Below are 22,909 nucleotides of genomic sequence, written 5' to 3'. Positions count from 1 at the left end.
GTCATGACTCGTAAAATGAATGATATTACTGAATAAACATATGATTTGTTTGTGCAGACTGCACTGGAACAGGAGACCAAGAAGAGAGTTGATGACGTTGTTCAACTGCTTGATTGGGTAGCCAAGATAGAACATGCCTTGGGGTCAGAACAACCCATGATGGAACAGACTACCCCACTAGATCAACAAGCTAAAGAGCACAAGGTAGATTTAATAAATTAGATTGACATGTAGAAAACACAATCTCAAAAATGATATCAAAAAGTATTGAAGAAATTTCACAATGAGAATGCGAGTTCATTCCTTCATTCCATATTTTATTTATATTTTAAGCTTCACAATGATGTGATTGTGATTAATGGTTGGAACTTATTTATATGATTTCAAAAGTATTGAAGAAATTTCAGAATGAGAATGAGAGTTGGTTTTTTCATTCCATGTTTTTGTTCAAATTTTAAGCATCACAATGATGTGATTGTGATTAATGGTTAGAAGCATTTAAAACATGCTAAATATTTCAACATTTCCTTTCTTTTCTTTTGAGTGATTGACCAAAAGAGCCCACGTGAAAGAAAAAGAAAATAGTATTGATACCGCAATATCTGTGATAAACAATTTATCTTGAACCATTTTGAGACAGCTTGTTCGAATACTCTTTACTTACTGTTTTTTCTCAGGATATTAACGATGACATCTTAGCTCATCAACAACCTGTGCTATTAGCAGTACATAACACTAAACAGTTCCTGGATAACTACAGCCGTGATCTTAGCCCAGACATCAGAAACAAGCTTCAAGAAGGACACAATGGTCTGAAGGACCGCTATGAGACAGTATCTCGCGAATCTACTGAACGCATGAAACAACTGAATCTTGCATTCGACGAGTTGGAACACAATGAACCAGATACTACTTCCTTTGAAGAGTGGTTACGAGGGGCCGAACGCACCATGGATAGGTTCCGTCGCGAAATAACCATTGACACTGAGTCCTTGCGAAAGCAAGTACGGCAAGTCAAAGACTTTAACGAAGACGTATTTGGTCACAAAAGTGACCTGAGAGTTCTCAACATGTCTGGAGAGAAGTTCATCCGTAATGCCGACGCATATCGCAAAGCTCTTCAAGACTTCCGTAACGAGGTCCTATCACGTCAATTTAACCGCACATTCCGTGAAGCACCAGAAACTAACCAAGTCAGAGACAAGCTCCAAGATTTGAATACTCGCTTCAGTAACCTGCAAGCCTCAAGTAGTGACTACTACAACAATCTCAGTGATCTACTGGACAAGCTTGTGCATTACAGTGACTCTGTTGACAATATGACCGATTACCTTGGCAATGCATACGACACCTTGAATCGTCTGCTAAAGGAACCAGTCGGCCTGGAACCAGAGTATGTACAGAAACAGATTGACAGGTTGAAAGCTTTCAATGATGATGTTGTGAGACACGGTAAAGATAAGGACAGAGTGAGGGATACTGGTAGAGATTTGGTGGAAGATCACTCAGAGTTGAAACCAGATGTTGACAGGACTGTTGGTAAGTGCAACTTGTATTGTATTTTTAGACTAGAATGTTTTGTGTGTGTGTTTGTTTGTTTGTATGAGTGCTTAGGTGTTTGCTGGCAAACAAGGACACACACAAGATTTTGCACCCTAAACTGCAGACTTGCCTCCAACCGAGGACAGTCCTCAGTCTCAAACTGCTGCAAAAGACCTCATTTGCATGCTAAATGTATTTTAGTGATATTTGCTCAAAACTGCAGACCATACGCGTAAAAACTACAGTCAGCAGTTGATGGATAAAATTCTGTTTCGTATCATACGCAAAAAAGTCTGCCATTTTAGTCCACGGTTAGGCGATGAAAACATGATACACACGTCCGCGGCTAGATAGCAATACACACTGTCCTCGGTTGACGGCAAACACACACGGGTGTGTCAACTCAAAAGTATACACACAATGTTTAAATTCATTATAACTGTTGTATCCTGGCAAAACCACTTACAATTTCACATTTGATCTTCTTTCTCTAGGTGATATCTCTGACAAATATGATGGTCTCCTAGGCCAAATCAATGATCGTATGAATGCCCTACGTGGTGCTCTGTCTCAATCTCAAGACATTCAGGATAACTTGGATAGTTTGCTGCGATGGCTGGCAAAGGTTGAAGGTGAATTCAGCCAACTGGAGAACACAGTTGTGGTAGCTAAACGTGAACCAATGGAAGAATTATGCCACAGACAAAAGGTAAAGGTTCTTGTTAGGGAACATCTCAGGTACCATTGTTTAATGTATTGTTTTAAAAATTGGATAGAAAAAGGTTTCTGAAAAAATACTTCTGCATTCTGATCTAAAGCAAAATGATCCTAGGAAAATGGTAGAATGTTATTATTACTTTAGCATTCTCAAGAATTTAGAACCTATAAATAGACTTCCAAATACATTTTTGAACAATTTGTTAGTTCTTGATTTTAAGCACTTCTTATGCACATTTTTGAGAAGTAATGATTCAAATAAACATTTGCATGTTTGCAGGTTTTCCACAATGACCTAGAGACCTATCGACCAAGCATCGCCACTGCCAACCGCAATGCTGCACAGATGCTAAGAGACTGTACCCCAGAGATGGCACAAGTCATCCAGGACAAGATCGACTCCATCAACCAGAGATATGAAACTGTTGTGGATGGTAGCAAAGAACTAGGAGATGCCTGGCACAAGATTCTGTCTAATGTTATCAGTGTAGATGAAGCCATTGATAGTGTAGATGACTTTGTCATACCCATGGTGGAACAGTTACAGTCACCTGACTTGATGAAGATGGATATCAATCAACTCAGTAGAAAACTACAGGTGAGATGATTAGTAGAATATACCAGACATTACATTATCTGAGTACACCGTTCTTTGACTCCACTATGGATGTACACATAACAAATGACCTTTGAATCCATCGAGTGCTATATATCATACAAAATGAGGTCAAATTCTGAGGATTACTGAGATTATTCCTAAAATATAGGAGTAGAGTTACGACTATAAGAAAAATTCAGAAAACTCCTGTGGACTGCTATCAGTTGTACAAGCCTCTGCATCAAGTGTAAAATTTTGAAAGAAAAATGGAGCATGTGTGTCCTGTAAGGCCAAAAAAAAAAATTGTTGTGTTGCCCTCAACCGTCCGGTCCTAAATCCTGAAAAATCGGGGTCGTAATTTTTTTTTTTTTTTTTTTTTTTTTGAATGATGATTTTTACAGATTTGTTCAAAAAATCAATGTTTTTCACTTAAAATTAATATTATATTGAAAGACTAGTCTTTAATTGATGTCTAGCAGGTATCCAGAAGTCAAAATTGACAGAATTACTCTAAAAGAAGAAGCATTATTTAATATTTGAGGGGATTTTTAAAATCTGAAGGTTAAAAAAAAAAAAAAAGAAATCCGACCGCCCGACCCAACTTTCCCATTTTTCCACTTGAGGGCAACACAACAATTTTTTTTTTTTTGGCCTAATGCTAAATGAAGATTAAATCTTAAATGTCAACTCAACTTTGAGGATGAAGGCCTGAAGCTCATAGTTAATGCAACCTTCTTGAGTTGACTATGATTTCCTTGTTTAGTATTTATTTGAAGAAAAAGGAAGAAATTATATTAAGACATTTATTCTTGGTAATAAAATTTGATGCTTTTCATTATGAAATAATTCACATATTACACTTTTGACCATGTTTGCAGGATGCAAGTCGTCAAGTTGACAGCCAGCGTCCACAGTACCAACGTACACACCAGATGGCAGAAGATGTCATTCAAGATCCTATTGTCAAGGATGCCTCTAATGTCACTTCCATGATGAACAACATGGACAGTAACTGGAGGACATTGGAGGATATCTTGAACACAAGGTAGGAAGATGATTGACTGCATGGAGAGAGGTTTTTGGCCATTATTAACAACCTTCCCAATACGCCACTTAGGTAGTATTTAATTAGACATTGGCATAAATGTTTCGGCCTAGCATTGTGTAAGATGATGCAAGACATGAATGATATATGCAGGATCATAAAGAAAGGATGGGAACTTCCCTTTCTGTTTAAGCTATTGTTTTTTTTCCATTGTAGATCAAACTAGTTTACTCTAAGCTAAGCTTTGGACTCATAACAAAGTGTATGATTCTTGTCAGACTTGAAGATTTGCAACAATGGTATCAGATACTATTCAACCAGTCTGTTGGCTTTATTGTATTTGAGTCAGTGAGAAATCAAAGTGATATTTAGCCATCAAAATTGGTGATTTAATTTGGCGATGCCTTTAATGACTATATTCTTTGTTATTATTGTTGATAGACTTCAGCAACTGGAAGAGCTTGAGGATGCAAACCGCCGCTATGGTGCTGTAAACGATGACATCCAACGTCTGATGACTGGCATTGAACGCAAATATGAAAATCTGCCATCTGTGGGTCGTGATCAGAGGCAAGTGCAGCAGCAGTTGACTCAAGTTCAGGTAAGATTACAAACTCCAAGTATTCTAGGATTTGTCAATATCTGACAAATTTTATTGGGCAGTATCAATAAGTGCTTCACATGTAGGATAAAAACACAAAATGTTTGCAGCTGTTTCTTATACCTCTTTGTACCCAAGTGGAGAGAGTCAAGTGAATAAGAAGTACCTTGTTGTGCTGATTTAAACAGGCTTGTTTTCTTCATAATCATACCATGCACAATTTTTATGAACTCAATCCAAGAATACTACCCTTGGAGGAAGTGACAGTTTGTTTCAACATTAACATTTCTTTGTTTCCTTTTTTCATATCAGCCCTTGCAATCCGATGTAGGCCAACTAAAACCAAAGTTGGAAGACATGAACAAAGTCAGCAAAACTCTTGAAAATCTGCGTAATGAAGTGGAGAAACCAGTCCAAGCAAGACCAGTTCAAAGGTCAATGGAGTTGTCTACCCCTCAGTCACTGCACATTGATGAACCAGTTGCTAAGAAACAGAAGCGTACATTTGAACAACTGGAGAGGAGTGCTTTCATGCCTGATGGTAGGAACAGGTTTTATAATGCTGTATTACAAGCTTTTACAAGATTTGATATGATGGATGTGTGAGCCAATATTTGTGTGTGTCAAATGTCAATCTGCAATGATGTAACTACTAGATGAAATGTTGAAGCAAATTGTAGCAAGAATGACATGGCACAATAGGTCTTTCTTCAGATGCAGGATACATATCACTGGCTTAGGCCATCTTAATTAAATCCTGTGTCTCAAAGCCGTTGCGCGCGTTAGTAAAATTGTGCGTGTAGTTCTTTGAAAATCAAGAAATTCATTTTTTTTATGTCTTTTTATTTTTTTAAACAAAAAATAGAAAATAAAACTCAAATTTGTATTCGATCATAAGTTTCAGATTTGTTTGCAAATTTTGGACACAAAAAAAAAAGAGAAGAATAATAGTTTGTAGCAGTGACTTTATTTGTCTTCTATTCCAACATTTGCAACATGGAGTCATTTTTGCACAAAATTTGTGTCCGAAATCCTGTACTGACACATAAAAATATAAACATAAAAAAATACAATTAAAAAAAACGCATTCCGCATTAGGTTTTCACAAGCTTTGAGACACAGGATTTAATTAAGATGGCCTTATTGGTTATAGAAACAAAACCTCTTAAATACAGTGGAGAAGCTTTCTGTAAATATTTAGTCTTCAAACTGTCTTCATTTTGTTTGTAGTTGACATACTTTTGTTTGCTGTAAAATATAAATAAAAAAATGTAACACCATTTTTAGAAGTCTTTATGCCAACTTATCAAATCTGTTCTGTTAATTTTGTTTAAAGAATCTGAAACCAAACGAGAGACAGACAAGTCCAACACAAGATATGGCAAGTTGGATCGCAACATTACAGACCGTTTGGATGAATTGGAGCTTATGCAAGAATTCATCATCAATACGGATGAGGCAGATGATCTTCTGACGTGGTGTGCCAATACGGATACAAAACTGGATAGACAACGTCCATCCAGCAATGATCCAGAAAAACTGGAACAAGAAATTGACAATTTCAGGGTGAGTGACAATGTCTGTTGAATTTGTTTGAACTAAGATGAAATGATAAACATAATATACTCAAGCTTATTCGCATTCACCCTGAACTTACAGTATAAATATTTTGAAGCAAATATGCGGGACTATGAACTTTTATCAAAATGTATAAAAATGTCAGAATAAAAATGCTCTTCAAAGCGCATATGATTTGTAATGATATGAAATATTCTATAGCTGTCAAGTTAGCTCAATCGTTAAGGCGTTCGACTATGGTGCAAGAGGTTGATGGTTCGAACCCTGACGGTGCCTATAATAAGCTCTCGTGGAAAATTGAGTTAGCTTGAAATTCCCCTGGACAAGGAACTTACTGCTAATTGTCTCGTTGTAACCCGTACAAAACTCGGGAGTTGATCTTGGTTGCGATTGCTATTTGTGGAATGTCTAGGATGTGCGCTCTTGAAGCAGCAAAGACCCTGATTTGTTGTTAAATGGTTTATGGAATGATGTGGGGCCTTAGTGGTCAGCGACAACCTGTAAAGTATGCTGAGGCTTGTGGATCAACGTCTAGGTATTGTGCCTGTGCGTAGCGCACTATAAATCACTGCGCTTTCTTTTTTTGACACTTAGTGACTTACTGATGATCTATGATTTTGTTATATTCTTAGACAATTGTGGATGATGTAGAGAACCACAAGCAGCCTGTCAATGACATGATCCGTAGCCTTGACACATTCCGTTCTAAAAATGCCCATCGTCTTACACCTGACCAAGCGGATACTCTAGAGCGTCTTGGTGATGAACTGCGTGAACGTTACGATGAATTGCTGAAGAAGTGTAATTACGAGTTGTCTGATGCTGAACTGAGGTTGCAGAAGATGAGGGCAGAACAAGAGGAAATCGTAAGTTGTTCTGTTTATCGGTAAATAGGCCTGTTATTTCTGGACCAAATTCCATATATTTGTAAGTCAACAATGTTGTATCTATTCATATCCTGCTATGTCACATAGGAATTCTTAATTAATCATGTGATCCTATTTTGTTTTCTGCAGGCTGCTGCCAATGCAAAGGCCAAAGATTTGGAGAATGACATCCTGAATCTTCTAGATTGGATTGGCAAAGCAGAACGTAAGCTTGGCTCAGAACAACCACTGTGTGAAGAATGTGTACCATTAGATCAGCAAGTGGATGACCACAAAATCTTACATGATGACATCACAGCCCACCAAGAACCCATTCTGAAAACTGTCAATGACACAAATCGTTTCTTAGACCAAAATGGACAGCGCCTTCGTGCCCCAGAGTGTTCTCAGCTCCGTGACATTGCCGACAACCTTCGATCTCGTTATGATGATGTTAACAAGCAGTCTCATCAACGACTTAATCGTCTCACCTATGCATTGGATGATCTTAAGAAGTATGCTGAGGAGGGAAGAGACTTTGAAAATTGGTTACAGAATGCAGAACAAAAGCTTGAGACATCAAAGAGAAACACACCAGAAGATCTGGAGGGTTTGAAGAGACAACTTACTGAACAACGTGCCTTCAATGAAGAGGTCAATGATCAGAAGGGTGACTTGAAGTTCATCAACATGACTGGACAGAAATTCTTGGATAATGGCAGAGTAAGTTTGCAGAAAGTAGTAAAAAATTAAATTCATGCAGCTAATATTTTAAGTAATGTTATGAAACCAAATTAAGCTCTTGTTGAAACGCATTTACCCCTAGATTATGCCTCTGGTCAGACTTACATAATTGCATCATCTGACCATCCTTTTCTTTACCATGGTCTGACTATTATAGTTGACTAAACAATGTACGGTCACACGGCAGTGTACTCTAATCGGATAATGGTTACTATGAGATTGATTTCATGCTGATATGTACTAACTATAGTCCGATCATAGTAACTTGGGTGCTAATGATGCTAATTAGCATCATTGGGGAAAGATGGTACTACTATAGTCTGATCAAGGTCGCTTGCAGTCACATGTTACCAGTTCCATGGTCAGACCATCTTTACTTGGTACAAACATGCACAACTGACCCGGTTCAGCAAAATATAAAGTTGTGACCTTGGTTTTGTGGAAACATTGAAATGCTAATGTACCAGTCTGGACGGAAACTTGCATAGATGATTATCAATATTTGTTTCCATCTTTCCCTCCACAGACCTACAGATCAGACCTGTCTGAGTTCCGTGCCACCAAGCTCCCACGTGAGTTCATCCGTGCCTTCCATGAAACCCCTGACACCAACATCATCAGGGATAACCTGAGTGACCTTAATAACCGCTATGACCAGCTAAAAATGGACAGTGTCGAGTTCACCAATAAGCTGTCAGAAATTGCTGACCGTCTTCAGCGTTACCAAGGGTCACTTGATGGTACAAACCGTTGGCTAGGTGATGCTCAAAGAGCTTTGTCTAATGTAATGAGAGAACCTATTGGATCCAACCCAGAGGAAATTGTACGGCAGATTGACCAGCTAAAGGTAAGACTATATTGGTTAATGTATTACTTTTGGTTGTGGAGAATAATTTCTTCATTTGCTGCAGTTTAAATGCACTAAAATACTGACAAGCATTTGCATTTGCATACACCAATTTGCTGGCAAATTGTTTAGTAAAATTCAGCATAACATTAATATTTTTATCTTATTTTGTTCTTTAGAAATTCTCTGAAGATGTAGTGATGCACCATTCTGATGTTGAAGATGTCAAGGATAGAGGAGAAGATTTGGTTGAGGTCCAGCCCCAGCTGTCCTCTCAGATTGGCAAAGCCACAGGTAAGAAAGTGGCCAGACTCACTTAGATCTTGAAACACAGATATGGACCTTTTATAAATATTGAGATGGCTATACTCAAAGGAAATGAATGCTGTTGTGTGATGGTTAATCTGATGGGTACTCTTAAGTATTTTGCTGCTGGTATGAAGTTGTAAACATTTCAACTATCGTGATAAGTTACTTTGTTATGGGAGCTTTGTTTGAAAGTTTGTATTGTTGTCATTAGGAGAATGCTGCAATGTATCAGGAAGCATGTCATCACTATTGTAGAGTAAATGTATTTACCAATGAATATGATATTAAGATGATTATTTGGTAATAATCTGAAATTACAATATCGTTTCTCAATTTGGGCAATCTCAGTTGTTTTAGCAGAGAGAACTAATTTGATAATAATCTATTATATTGGTTTCTATCTTGCAGATGATGTTGTCAGGAAATACGAAGCCCTGCAAGGTGATGTCCAGGACAGACTCAATGCACTAAACAATGCCCTTGGTCAGTCTCAGAACGTGAAGGAGAATTTAGATCTACTTTTGCGCTGGTTGGATGAGGCAGAGAACAAAGCCAGACTCATGGATCAAGGTACCATGGTGAAAGAAGAAAGAGCCACTTATGGATAACTATGAGCAGTATATGGTAAGTGTCATTTGGGTGCAGAATTCAGCAATCATCACAAATTGCACAGAGCTGCACAAACAATATATTATTGAATTAATTTACCAAATCATTAAAATGATTTGGTAAATTAAAAATGAAAGGAATTATGAGCATACTTTTCTGTAATACTTGTGTACCTATGGTACCTATTGAATATACAATATTGCAACAAGAGAACCAAATTGGAAATATAGTAATGTTGTTTATACTGTAGCAATCTGATATGTACTCATACTTTTGCTAATATTCTTCATATTGCTTTGAAATATTCCTATAGATCTTGCAGAAGGACATAGACAACCACAAACCAATTGTCCAATCAGTGGTAGATGCTGCAAGAAAATCTGAGGTGGTCCCTCAAGACCAACTCCAAGACATCCTAGAACGTTTCAATGAGCTAAACGATGTGACTGGCAACCATGGTGGTCGACTCAGTGACTTGACCGACAAACTGTCTGAGTTTGAGAGAGAAGTGGATGCTTTGGAAGAGTGGGAATTACCAGTGCTTAGTAACCTGGAGTCAAAGACTTTCATGAAGGGAGACCTGCCTGAAGTAGGCAATAGACTCAGGGTTAGTAATGATGTTTTATTCCTAAAGTTCTTAATTTGAAGGTGAATTGAATGATGTAGGATTAATGCAATTATTTAGACCCATAAGTAATGGTATGGGAAATCTCTCATATTGGATTGCAATGCATGGGACTTAAATACAAAATAGCAGCATCAAAGCTTTGATGTCAAAGGATCCAAACTGTTCACCAAAATCTGCAATTGGGCATGGAGTTTTACATTGAATCTCAAATTTAGAAATCAGGCTATTCATGCTGTTTGGAATAAGCACAGGCCAAAATTGGCATGAAGTGTATGAATTTTTATCATATACTTGCAGGTAATTTTTAAGTTTACCACATTAAATTTTGCATTATTTAATTCATTCTGACTACTAAAAGCCTTTTGTGCAATTTATTGTTCACTCTTTACAGGAAGTTGGTCGACAAGTAGAGAACAAACGCCCTCAGTTGAACAAAGTTCATCAGCTTGGCGAGGAGTTGTTGAGTCACCCTAGAGCTAATGATACATCTTATGTAAATACAGTGTTGGAAAATGTGGATTCTAACTGGGATTCATTGGAAGATGTTCTGGAAAGAAGGTAAGCAAACAAAATGAAGAAAATGAAGGATAACATTGTGAAATTTACAAAAGAAGTAGAGGAAGTCATAAAACCAATAGTCTAGAGTTGCATTCAGGGCAATATATCTGTACTTTGTGTACCACATTGGATTGATAGAAGAGTGGTTATGATAATATAATAATGTTCTTATTATATGTTTCTAGGAACAAACAATTTGAGAACCGCCAGTCAGCAACCAACAAATACAACACAGCTCACAAAGATATCAATTACTGGCTTGACACCACCGACCGGCGTGTCAACCAACTACAGGCAATTGGACGTGACCTACCAACCCTTCAAATCCAACTACGAGAAGTGAAACCCATCAACGAGGAGATAGTCAACCATGAGCCTCAGATGGAGACATTTGGTCAGTTGGGTAATACTCTGGATATTATCATCCGGGAATGTGAGTCGTCTGCTGCTGTAATGACACATATCAAATCCACTTTGCTGGGTCAAGAGCGTAAACCAGGGGAGAGACTCAGGCCCAAGATGGCATATGATAAGCTTGATAGCAGCCTCTTTGACCATGATGGTAAGATTTTGTAACTTTAATGTAACAATTATATCTTCATTCCTTAGAATGTACATAAAAGGGTTTAAAATGTTTACTGCATTTTGTGTAAAGTACTGATGACACCTTGATTTACCAGGTCATTAGAATTTTTATGAAATACTAAGTTGTTAAGTGTTGAATTGTGCATACATTTTACACCAATGTCTTGTTTTTACATACCATTAGAGAGACAATACCAATTCTAAATGTACATTATCATCCACCCTGTCAAAGACCAAAGACTGAAATTAATCTTTAAATTGGTTCTTTTGATTTTTGTTGATCTAATTTTCATTGCTTCCTGTTTCTAAAATGTAATACCTTTACAAAGTAATCAAGATGAATTTATTATGCCAATTTACTTCACAGACACCACACCAGTTCAAGAGGAAGTTGAGAACACCAAGAGACAGTATGATGATCTCAATCAAAGAGTCACTGATCGTATGGAACGACTAGAACTACTGCAAGAATACCACTCTCTTATAGGTCGACTCACAGAGACAGAAGAATGGGTGCGCAACATGGATTCAGAGATCAATGAAAGGAGAGCTGCTACACATGACTTGGATTCACTGAGTAAAGAGTTTGACGACATGAAGGTAGGAATTCAATGTTTTCTTAAAATTGTCTAAAATTGCTGTAGTAAACCTTAAGTACCGTAAAACCTCGTCTACAAGCATATAGAGTGCTTTTGATGAAAGCTAAATTAATCCAGATGCTATCCATCAACAAAATTATAATATTATGGAGTTTGAGCAAATAAATTACCGATACAAACATATTCAAACAAGTACTATTGTAAGACCAAACTATTGTATTGGCATATTTAATTTTAAAAGTCTCCTTTTAATTTAGCTTTCATCAAATCACACTATATGCTTGCAGACGAGGTTTTACGGTATAGGGCCTATAATGTTTTGAATGTGCGACATACATTCTTCTTTAATGGGTTACTCATACAGTGGATATACAAATAATTCTTTGTTCTTAATCAAAGCTTCTGACAGTGTTAAACCTAGGGAGCCAAAAATGAGTCAGTTGGTATAAAATAAAATTTGAAAAGCTTTGTTTGATCAATATCAATAAAACTTACTTTCGCTAGATAATGATGTAACTGTAATTTATTCCTTTTTATAGAACATCCAAAGCATGGTAGCCGAGAGACGCTCTGTGATCCAAGACATCATAGGCGATGCTGAGGCTTTCTTACGCATCAACCGAGACAAGTTGAGCACAAGCCAGATTGAAGAGATGCAGCAGCTTATCAATAACTTGCGACGTTATCTGGACCAGATTTGGGTGATTTTGGAGCAGGTTGTCAAGGAAACAGACACACAGATTGTTGCTATGAATGCACAACTGGAAGAAAAGGTAAGAAAGAGCAAAAGTCTTTTAAAAGGTTCAAATAATTATGACGCATCAAAATTTTTTTAAAGATTATTCTTATGAGTGATTTGGCAAGAATGTTGGTACTAGTATATTCTTAGTTATACCACACACAGGTGTCCTTGCTTGTTACCACTAAATATGTTTTGGCTCTTGAGATATGAGTCACTTTTTTAGATTCTATAGTAATTTTTTTCCAGTTGTTGGTTTGATTCTCTTTATATCCAAATCTTTCTAGCAAGACATTTTTATAATACTGTGTTTTCTTTGTCCTTGTTATTCTGTGTAGAGCATGTTGGACGTAGAGTTATCCGAAGTAAGCCAATCCTTGAAAGACATGTTAGAATGGATCCGTCAGACAGAGGAGACTTTGTCTTCCCAGCAACCACTCAGTGAAGATAGTGATGAGCTTGGCACACAGTCTGTAGTACAAAAGGTAATTATTATAAATGGTAGCAAATTGTTTATTTTTGTCAGATTGAAATTGAAATTTCAATATAAAATCATTATGTGTGAGTTCTTTTTTATTTTCCTTACACCATTTGAAAATTGAAACATGTAGACATTAGTTGATAACAAAACAATGTCCATTTATTGTGCTCTTCAAGTGGCTAAATCACACAAGAAATGTTTCTAAAGCTAATATTTATCATATGATTTTGTTTCGTTGACACTATAATTTTCCTTGCTTCTCTTACCAGGGCCTAAATGAAGAAATCACAGAACATCAAGATCCAATCCAACAAGTTATCCAAAATGCTAATCAGCTTCTCGCAGGAAAGAGTCAAAAACTTGGCTCAGAAGAACAGCGCCAACTGAGGGAGAATGTCAATGAGCTAAGATCTCGCAACGAGCGGCTACGCAATCACTCCACTGACCGTACCCACAAAGTCAACTTTGCTATGGAAGATCTTGAGAAGATTGAGAGCCAATCTGATGAGTTTGAGACATGGTTGAGAAATGCAGAAGAGGAGCTTGAAGCTATCATTAGGAACACTGGTGCTGATATACAGACTCTGTCCAAGCAAGTTGAACGCCATCAGGATTTCCAGGATGACGTGGTCATGCACTCTGCTGATCTTAGTCTGATGAATACATCTTCACAGAAGTTCGTAAATTCTATCAAAGTGTACAGAGAATTCATTGCCGAATTCCGTCAGACAGTGATGTCACGTACATTCTTGCGATCCTTTATGGAAAACCCAGACAGTAACTTACTAAAGACCAAACTGAAAGAGCTCAATGAGCGCTATGCAAGACTGAAAGCAGATGTGTTTGATCAAGGACGTAAGATGCAACGACTTATCGACCTCCATCGCAGCTATGATGATCGTGTCAACAACACCAATGATTGGCTTCAAGATGCCTACAAAACATTGCAAGATCTTTCCCGTGAACCAGTGTCTGCAGAGACCGATATCATCCGTCAACAGATCAAGGATTTAGATAATTTCAAGAAGGATATGAGCAAACATCGTAAAGATGTTGATGGTGTTGACGATACCGGCAGAAAGCTGTGTGTGGAGCAACCTAATGTGCAGCCACAAATACAAGCCACAACAGATGACATCATAGACAAATACAACCTTCTGGATGCTCAGCTCAACCAACGTGACCGCATCCTCCAAGATGCTCTGCATCAATCTCTGGACCTGGAGAATAAGCTCAAAGAATGTGATGATTGGCTTAGTATGGTGGAGACAAATGTCCAGATGATGGACAAAGGCAAAGTAGTGGTTGTCAAGAAAGGACCTATGCAGGACCAGATCAATGAGGGCGTGGTAAGTGAGATGACTAGTAGGGAAGGGGGTGATGTTAATAAATATTAAGTAGTGGATGTCATGAAAGAACTTGTGCAACATATCAGTGATGGTATGGTATCTACTACTCACAGTAGAGGATAGTAAAAAAAATTGATATTGTTTATTCTCTAATTCAAAGATGGCATTCCAGGATATATATGATACAGCTGTATCAATGTGTTGATGGTGTCAATGCTGTAAGGAAGCTTGTATAAAAAATATAGTCATTAATTGTGCCAGTACAGACTCGGGAAAAGAAAGGAAAGAAAAATTTATATAACAAATGAAGAAAATTTAGTTTCAAAATGGGTATCTTTAATTGAACATATGCCATGTTGTGTCTTTCTTGTCCTTTAATAGATGATAGATGAAGACATAGCTGTTAAGAGGCCAGTCTTGGAGCAAGCCATCGTAGCTGCTACTGAGATGATGCAGCAATGTATGCCAGAGGAAGCTCAAATCTTGCAAACCAAAGTTGACGGTCTCCAATCACGTCTGACACAGGTAAAAGAAATCATCAATGAAGTCTGATTTAGTAATTCACCACTGACAAAGCTTTTTCTGTTACATTTGTGATACCCATATACAATATTTCAGCCTAAAAACTGCAAAAGTTTATACATGAGCAATATTTGTGTTTTGTCATTGATTGTTTGAAATGTTTCATGCCTACTCAACAAATGGAGCTCAGTCAAGTATTTGTGACTATTAAACATTTCAATTTCACAAGTAGCTACAAAACAGTTCATGATAAAAGGATGTCAATGCCCTGCTTAAAATAAATGTCATCTTTGTTTTTCAACTCAGGTATCAGATACCTCAAAGTCTCACAAAGATCAACTGGGTGATCTGAAAACACGTCTTGATGACTTTGAGCGTCTTGTAGATGAGATAGAAGACTGGATTCTGCCAATCTTGGAGAAGGTTGAAGTCAAGGAGTATATGCAACAAGAGCTATCGGTTATTGGTGATCAACTCAGGGTAAGAGTGTTTCTTTTATATGAGTAAGGGTGGTTAAAGTAATGGAGTATGTGCAACAAACACTGTCAGCTATCTGAGACCAATTTGAATAAGTTTGAATAGAGATGTCTTTTGTTTATATTGAGCAAATGTGTGTGCATGATATAATTTTCCAGATGCTCATCAAAATACTTTCCAACCTCTTTAATTCGTAATGAACAATGTGGGACAATCACCCAACAAACATATTATTTTGCTTCTATAAAAGATTAATATTATATTTATTATCTATGAATACTTGAACAGGATTATGAATCTCAGACGGGAAGAAAGCGCCCTCTATACCAGAAGATTCATGAGGTTGCTGATGAGCTCATCAAGCATCCTAAAGCCACTGATGTATCGGAAATCAAGACCATTCTTAAGAATTGTGAACTCAACTGGGATTGTTTGGCTACTTCACTTGCTAGGAGGTAAGATGTTTTCTCTAACTTTAAAGGGATATACAGTGATTTGGCTAACAAAATAGATTGCAATTTTGGCATCCTTAAATAAAAAAAACTTCAAGGAAAAAGGTGAAAAATATCCATAAAAGAATTACCCATGAACGAAGACAACCCTATTTTAAAGGCACGGCAGAATAATAAATGGAATTTTTTAAAGGGTACTCTATTTTAGTTGCAGAATATACAAAGAAATTAAAGAAACAGTTTTGCATCAAATTCAGTAGGACAATGTCGAAATTGAAAGACTGTATCTCTATAATTCTGCCATCGATTCAGTGATTACTTACTAAAGTAGACACTTCAAACACACATTGATTTTGCTGCCTTAAACTTTTCTAAATATGATCAAATTAAAACTGCAAAATTGTTTTAAATTATTGCAGGATTAAAGTCCAGTACATCTTGTTTAAAAAAAAATTACTCTGCCATTGCATAACTTAATAACTTGTCTATTTTTCTGCCCTGACAGAAACAAGCACTACCAAGAGAGACTAGCAGCTGCTAAGAAATTCAACACTTCATACACAGATTGCAACAGTTGGATGAGTAGCATGGAGAGAAGACTGGATCAGATGCATGCTGTGGCTAGAGATATCAGACTACTACAAGCTCAGATTGATGAATCTAAGGTAAGCATTGGGCTGTTCTATTTAAAGTCCACACTACCCCTGTGGAAGATTTTGGGAATATCTTCCACATGGGGAATATGGAATTAGCACATAAACAACTCTCTTTGAAACTCACCCTCCCGCTGTGGAATATTCAGGTTGAATCTTCCTCAGAGGGTGTATGAAATTCAAATAGAGCTGCCTAATGTGCTAATTCTATTTGAAATTCATTATCCCATGTGGAAGATATTTCCAAACTCTTCCATGGGGGAATGTGGATTTTAAATGGAAGAAAACTATTGATGTTGTCATGGTATTGTTGTGTACTTGCTTATTACAAATGGGCTCTTCATGTCAGAACAGCATGGCATATGTTCCTGTCATGCTGTTACCAAACCTGATGCACCCAGTCCATGATCCTATAAGTAAGGAGAGTTATATAGGTATTGAAAAGTGTTATTACAATTTCAAAGAAAATTACAACACCTGCTGGAATAAAATTACTTATTATTGTTTGCATGTGATATTAAAAAAATGTGACTTGCTACCACAAAATGAGTGTAGTTTTGAGACATCCTGCTGCCAAGTTGATGTTCTTTGCTTGCCACGCACCTGTACAAGCCAGTAGTATGTCCTTTGTGAATGGCCTATTGTGCCCCCATTCATAAAAGACATACAGACACTCTTTGGCTTGAACAGGTGTGTGTGAAACAAAAAACACCAACACAGCAGCCAGGACATCTCAATATTACCAACTTGCAACTTTACGCTCATTTCGTGGTAGCAGGTCACAAATGTGAAATAATCAAAGTCTTAATTTTGGAGCTGAACATATTTGCTATTTGCACCCTAGTTAACCCTAGTTAACACATGTGCTTCCAAGCTCACCAATTGCAATATAAAAGAACAAAAAAATGGAAAATAATTTGTCCATATAAGTAACCTCTTAATAATTTTTAATGTGTACCATTTCCTTTTGTTATCTTTTCTCGATGCAGCCATTCCAAACTGACGTCAAAGACTACAAGCCCAAAGTAGATGACAATACACGGTTGGGTGCTATCTTTGACAAACTCATCAACGAAACAGAGCAAAATGTTGCAACCAGACCTCACTACAGATCTACTGACTTGGATGCCACCAAGCCCCTCGACCGCACAACTTACGAGGAACCCAAATTTATTGAAGATCTGTACACTGAAGCAGACAGGCAGGTTGATGAAGTGAAGAAGCGATACGAGCACCTCTTGTGGCTCATCAAGGAGAGATTGGAAGATCTTGAACTCATGCTGCAATTTATGGAGAGATGCGGAGGTGTATTTGAGCTTCTGGATTGGGCAAATAAAACAGAGAAAAACCTTGATCGTGTGCAACCGAAGAGTGACAGCATTGAGCCTTTGGAGAAGGAGATTGAAGAGTTCCAAAATCTCTGCGATGATATTGCCTCAAAGAAAGTTCCAGTATCTGACAACACTGTCCATGCTGAGCAGTTTTTGCGCAACACCAAAGACAAGCTGACACCAGAGCTGCAGTTGGAGTTGCAACAAAATGTGGGTGAGCTGAGGACGACTTATGAACGTCTTCTTGGAAGATCTATGGACTGGCTCAAGCATGCACAGGATAGACTAGACAAACTGAAGAGAGATAGGGATGAGACAGTAAGTGTTTATTTCTTTGTTTGCTTGTTTGTGTGTAAAGTCACCCTCGAGAGTTTCCTAATATTTATCTAAACAACAGTTATTATGATGCAACAAAATGCCAATGTGTAAGTGTTTTTCAGCAATTTTGTTCAAACAAATATAATTGAAATTGCACCATTTTGTGATGGTAATTTATGAAGAAAACTCAAATTTCAAGACAGAAGAACCTGTCATGAAATCAAACCAAACTGAGTGGGAGCTGTGGGTTTATCATTCATCTTATGTTTTAAAATGTGATTTTCTGTAATCTGGTTGAAATACTAAAGCCTTATCCCTTGTCTAAATAATTCAATTCATATCAAGATATTCCAACAATAATTCTGTACATATGTTACCTTCTAACAGATGACTGTTGATGACAGAGTGAAGGAAGCCCTAATGGCTCTCCAAGGTGAGCTGGATTGGATCATACAAGCAGAAAGACGACTTGGCTCTGAACAACCACAAGAGGAGACCGTACAACCTCTGCAGAAGCAACAGAGAGAACATTCTGTAAGTATACCTATATACTTAATTGTAGTTGAATAGAATTGTAATTTGGTGGCAGACCTGAACATAATTATGCACTTCAATGCAATATCAATTTATGTGAGCACATTATGTGGCAAGTCAGTCAGATGCAACATCTGTCTGCCAGTCATTTTGGATGAAAAGTCAGCATATTTGTATAAAACTTAGTTTTGTGGCATAGTATGCAATTAGAAATTTTACACACAATGTTTTCAATTTGTTGTTATGTTAGTGCTTTACACTTTGATGAAAATTTATACAAGAGTACTTTATTAGTAAGCAGGCAGTAGAGAATATAAGCAGCTAATTTGTACTTTTGTTGTTATGCATTGGGTATTTATAAACATAGCTATTTATCTTAGAAATACCAGGATGGAATTGCTATTCTTGTTAGTATTCTTTCTGCTAGAAACTTGTTTATTCTTTATATTAAATTCTTAAAAGTTGTATTAATTATATCTTTAATTGTGGTGTATAAAGCAAATTGGAGCAATCAGTTTTGTGCAAGTTAAGCCCATATAGAAAAAGGTTAAAGATAATTTTGATAGAGGAAGAGAGATAAACAGCACTCTTCCCACCATTTTTGACAGTTTTGAACATTTCATAAGTAAAGAAAAAATCTTTCTGTGAATCTGATATATATCACACTGGCAGTTTATGCCAAAAGAAGGTGATTACTTTATCCTACCAACCGCAAGACTTATGTGTTCCTTTTGCATTGCTACTGTTAATTTTTAAGAAGAAAAAATACTTAAATTTTGAAGAAGCCTTAAGAACTAGAATCTTTATACACTGTAAGAGTAGCCTTATTCAGAAAGATGATGACATTTGTGTGCACAGTGGTAATCTGTTGAGTAGTTGATGTTTAGTTGGTAACTCACATGTTCTTACCAATGCACATATTGTTTACCAGGAACTGGAGAGGACTCATGAGTCACAGACAGTAAGGCATTCTTATACCTTATACTATTACCAGCATATAGCCTAGCTGTGTCAGTTTGTCAGTCCCATCAAACCTCCTTCCATTTTCGCATGTATTTTCCATTTTATATATGTGTATTAATTATATGTAGAAATTGAAATAGTAATTATTAATCAAACTTCATTTCAAGGTAATGAACAATATGTTTGTTGTATTCAATTTATTTACATTCTGAGCCAAATTCTGTCAATTGAATTAATATAAATGGAGCATTATTTCAATTTATCAAGCATATGTATCTCATTACCATATTGTAACATTTGATTAATAACTACTCTAATTTTATTCAGCATATTGAAAAGATTTGATTTTATTGTCTTGCATTTTTACATGAGATAAAAGTAGATCATAAAACATGAAATATTTTAACAATAAAAACATGAAATTTATTTTACCAATAAAAACATGAAATATTTTAACAAGGATCATTTAGCATAATATGAATATTACAAGCTTATATCAATTAATATGGTCACACAATAACATGGTTGTTTTGTTATATAATGCATATTTGGCATCTTATTTTTTACTGAATATAGAGTGGGTTTCCAACCTTTTTTATGAAAAAAAAAATAGATGGGCACTTTACCTTGTGAGCTGCATAACCTTCAGCTTCTTTCTCTATTCTTTTCCCCCTTAAATGTAAACCAAAACAGCCATGTTTATCATAAAAATTAAAAAAACTTACATAGAATAGGTTGAAGTTATTAGACAGTCAGTCCATTATGAAAATACAACAGCTTAAGGCTCCATATTGGTTTGGTGCTATGGCTCTTTCTATTAAGCCCTGAACATTTGCATACTGCTAGCATTTTTTATTTAAATAAAAACAATAGTACTATGCAAATTGCACATGTTTATTATTATTACACTAAGTACCAGGGGTAGCGCTAGGACTAAACACTCCAGTGTCCTCAGGGACCCCCGAACTTGCAGAAAATTAAAAAGTAGGGGGTCAGGAGTAGAGTTTGGTGAGTCCGAGTTGCACAAATGCAGCATAAATAGTATGTCTGCAATAGCGCTAGATTGAAAAACTGGGGTCTGCAGGGACCCTGAACTTACAGAAAATTTAAAAACAGGGGGTCCGAACTCTTATTTTGGTGGGTCCGGGACCCCAAAAAGCAACCTAGCGCTACCCCTGCTAATTACAACGTATTACATCTGCAGGGCATGATAGCAGGAGCCATCAGTACTGATGGTGCTATAAGACCAAACATTACATGGCATTTTATGCATAAAAGGAAGAACAAAGAAGAAACATAATCACTTTAGCTTAGCAGAGTAGATACCATAATTGTCAAGAACATTACATATTGATATATACCATGTGTATATTCCAAATTAGAATATATCACTTTCATATGTTAAAAGCATCTCCACATGCACACATGACGAATTGCACTTTATTTTTAGATCATAAATCAACGAGATTCAATTATAAAATAATGTCAGCATCTACAAGAAGCAAATACTTTTACATTAATTTATTGTTATAATTTCAATAGACACATTTTTTGTACGTAAACCATATATTTATGTTTATAAGCAAAACATCAAATGTGTGAAAATAATTGTTGTTCTGTTCAATAATGCTAGTGTAATATTTTTATTTGCTTATGATGAGAGCCTTTGATTTTAACTTTTGTTACCCCGTAACTTTTATTTTTATGATTTTTACGATTGTGTATCAATTGCAAAAATCAGGGTGATACACAGGTTATTGCAGATATTTTATTTGTTATGCTTTTGTGAATATACAAGTCAATCTTTATTTATAAACTTGTTGTTTTCCATCAGCTCCCAACTACTGCATGGTTCTAAAATATAAATGCTGAATTGCATGAATTTGAAAATGGCTTAATAGCATGATTTATCTTAACTTATTTTGGCAAAATCTTTTATCAGACAATGTTGATTTTATACTTATACTCAATATCAAGTACAGAAGTCTGATTGCATAATTGAAATTTGTTTTTCCAACAATCAGTAGTTTTAATTTGACCTGGACACACTTTATTCATTCTAAAAGTAATGGAATAACTTTCTTGTTATATTAAGATGCTTCAATTAATTATATTCTGGCACTATTACCTTGTATCTAAAGTTGATTATGGATTAATTATTAATGCTCTGCGTGCTAGCCACGCGCTTCAACGGAAAAAAGTTGGAAGTTTTGAAATATTTTCTCAAAATATCAAGAGCTATCTTCAGAACTACTGAACCAATACTAGGCTATGCATTTTTTATGCTGATTCCAAATATGGTCATGAATATGAACAATTCTTAAATTTTTTGAATTTTGAAATTTTGTTTAAACCGCATGGAGAGAGTTAAAGAACAAGGCTTTAAGTTTATGATATTTCCACATTTGCACTTCATGTCACATGCAGATAGTTGACATCATATTGTAAGCAAAGGAATTAGGAATCCTTTGATATTCATTTCAGATCAAATTTTACATTAAATCGGATTAACATATTTGACCTCATTTAACCTTCATTCTATTCAGATTCTCAATGATGACATTAAAGACCATCAGCAACCAATTCTTGAAGCTGTTCAAGATGTTGAAAGCCTCCTTAAACAATTCCCTACCAAGATAGACCAAGCCAGCCAATCACAGCTGCGCAACCTGCAAGGAGAAATCAGATCACGCTATGGCGTCATCAACTACAAATCTCAGAATCGTGAGACCAAGTTGGAGACCGCCGTGGATGAGCTTCAGAAGTTCACTGAGGACCAAGGAGAGTTTGGTACTTGGATTGGTTCTGCTGAAAAGCAACAGGACAAACTGAACCGAAGTGTGGGACGTGATTTGGAGACTCTCAAGGAGCAACTGAAGGAACAACAAACTTTCAGTGAAGATGTGATGTCACATGGGGCTGATTTGAGATTTATCAATGTGACGGGAAAGAAGTTCTTAGATGCTGCAAAGGTATTGATATTATATAAACGTAATAAATTTGTAAAAGAGTGATGGGTAAATTTTGAGTTAGAAATTTTGGAGTAATCATATAAATTTTATATTTGTGAATATTCTGAATCATCCAGGTAGATAGATAAATTTTAGATATTTTGAATGGATGAAATAAAATGTGTGTTGCAACATTAAAATACTTTTGCGAAGCAAAACACTTGAAAACCCACATATGGAAATTTGTTAATGAATCTAACCACTTTGCATTACAGTTAATTTCTCTGCCTGTCATCCATTACATTTTGTATTA

General features: G+C 36.3%; 1 protein-coding gene across 1 annotated transcript in view; it reads left to right on the top strand.

Moving 5' to 3' along the window:
* Positions 1 to 22,909, top strand: part of LOC140166139 (uncharacterized) — a 223,096-nt gene that overhangs the window by 12,385 nt on the left and 187,802 nt on the right. The window contains 28 exon segments of the mRNA XM_072189524.1: positions 58 to 204; positions 678 to 1,539; positions 2,037 to 2,251; positions 2,540 to 2,857; positions 3,736 to 3,902; positions 4,344 to 4,503; positions 4,816 to 5,044; positions 5,840 to 6,069; positions 6,714 to 6,947; positions 7,098 to 7,670; positions 8,218 to 8,538; positions 8,718 to 8,832; positions 9,256 to 9,430; positions 9,432 to 9,471; positions 9,770 to 10,063; positions 10,476 to 10,642; positions 10,828 to 11,204; positions 11,595 to 11,827; positions 12,366 to 12,599; positions 12,904 to 13,050; positions 13,316 to 14,395; positions 14,777 to 14,920; positions 15,224 to 15,397; positions 15,683 to 15,849; positions 16,352 to 16,511; positions 17,489 to 18,148; positions 18,536 to 18,682; positions 22,192 to 22,617. Coding sequence (XP_072045625.1) covers positions 58 to 204; positions 678 to 1,539; positions 2,037 to 2,251; positions 2,540 to 2,857; positions 3,736 to 3,902; positions 4,344 to 4,503; positions 4,816 to 5,044; positions 5,840 to 6,069; positions 6,714 to 6,947; positions 7,098 to 7,670; positions 8,218 to 8,538; positions 8,718 to 8,832; positions 9,256 to 9,430; positions 9,432 to 9,471; positions 9,770 to 10,063; positions 10,476 to 10,642; positions 10,828 to 11,204; positions 11,595 to 11,827; positions 12,366 to 12,599; positions 12,904 to 13,050; positions 13,316 to 14,395; positions 14,777 to 14,920; positions 15,224 to 15,397; positions 15,683 to 15,849; positions 16,352 to 16,511; positions 17,489 to 18,148; positions 18,536 to 18,682; positions 22,192 to 22,617 — 8,196 coding nt within the window.

Source organism: Amphiura filiformis, chromosome 12, assembly GCF_039555335.1.
Source record: "Amphiura filiformis chromosome 12, Afil_fr2py, whole genome shotgun sequence".
Classification (NCBI taxonomy): Eukaryota; Metazoa; Echinodermata; class Ophiuroidea; order Amphilepidida; family Amphiuridae; genus Amphiura; species Amphiura filiformis.
This window is presented reverse-complemented; position numbering and strand designations above follow the sequence as displayed.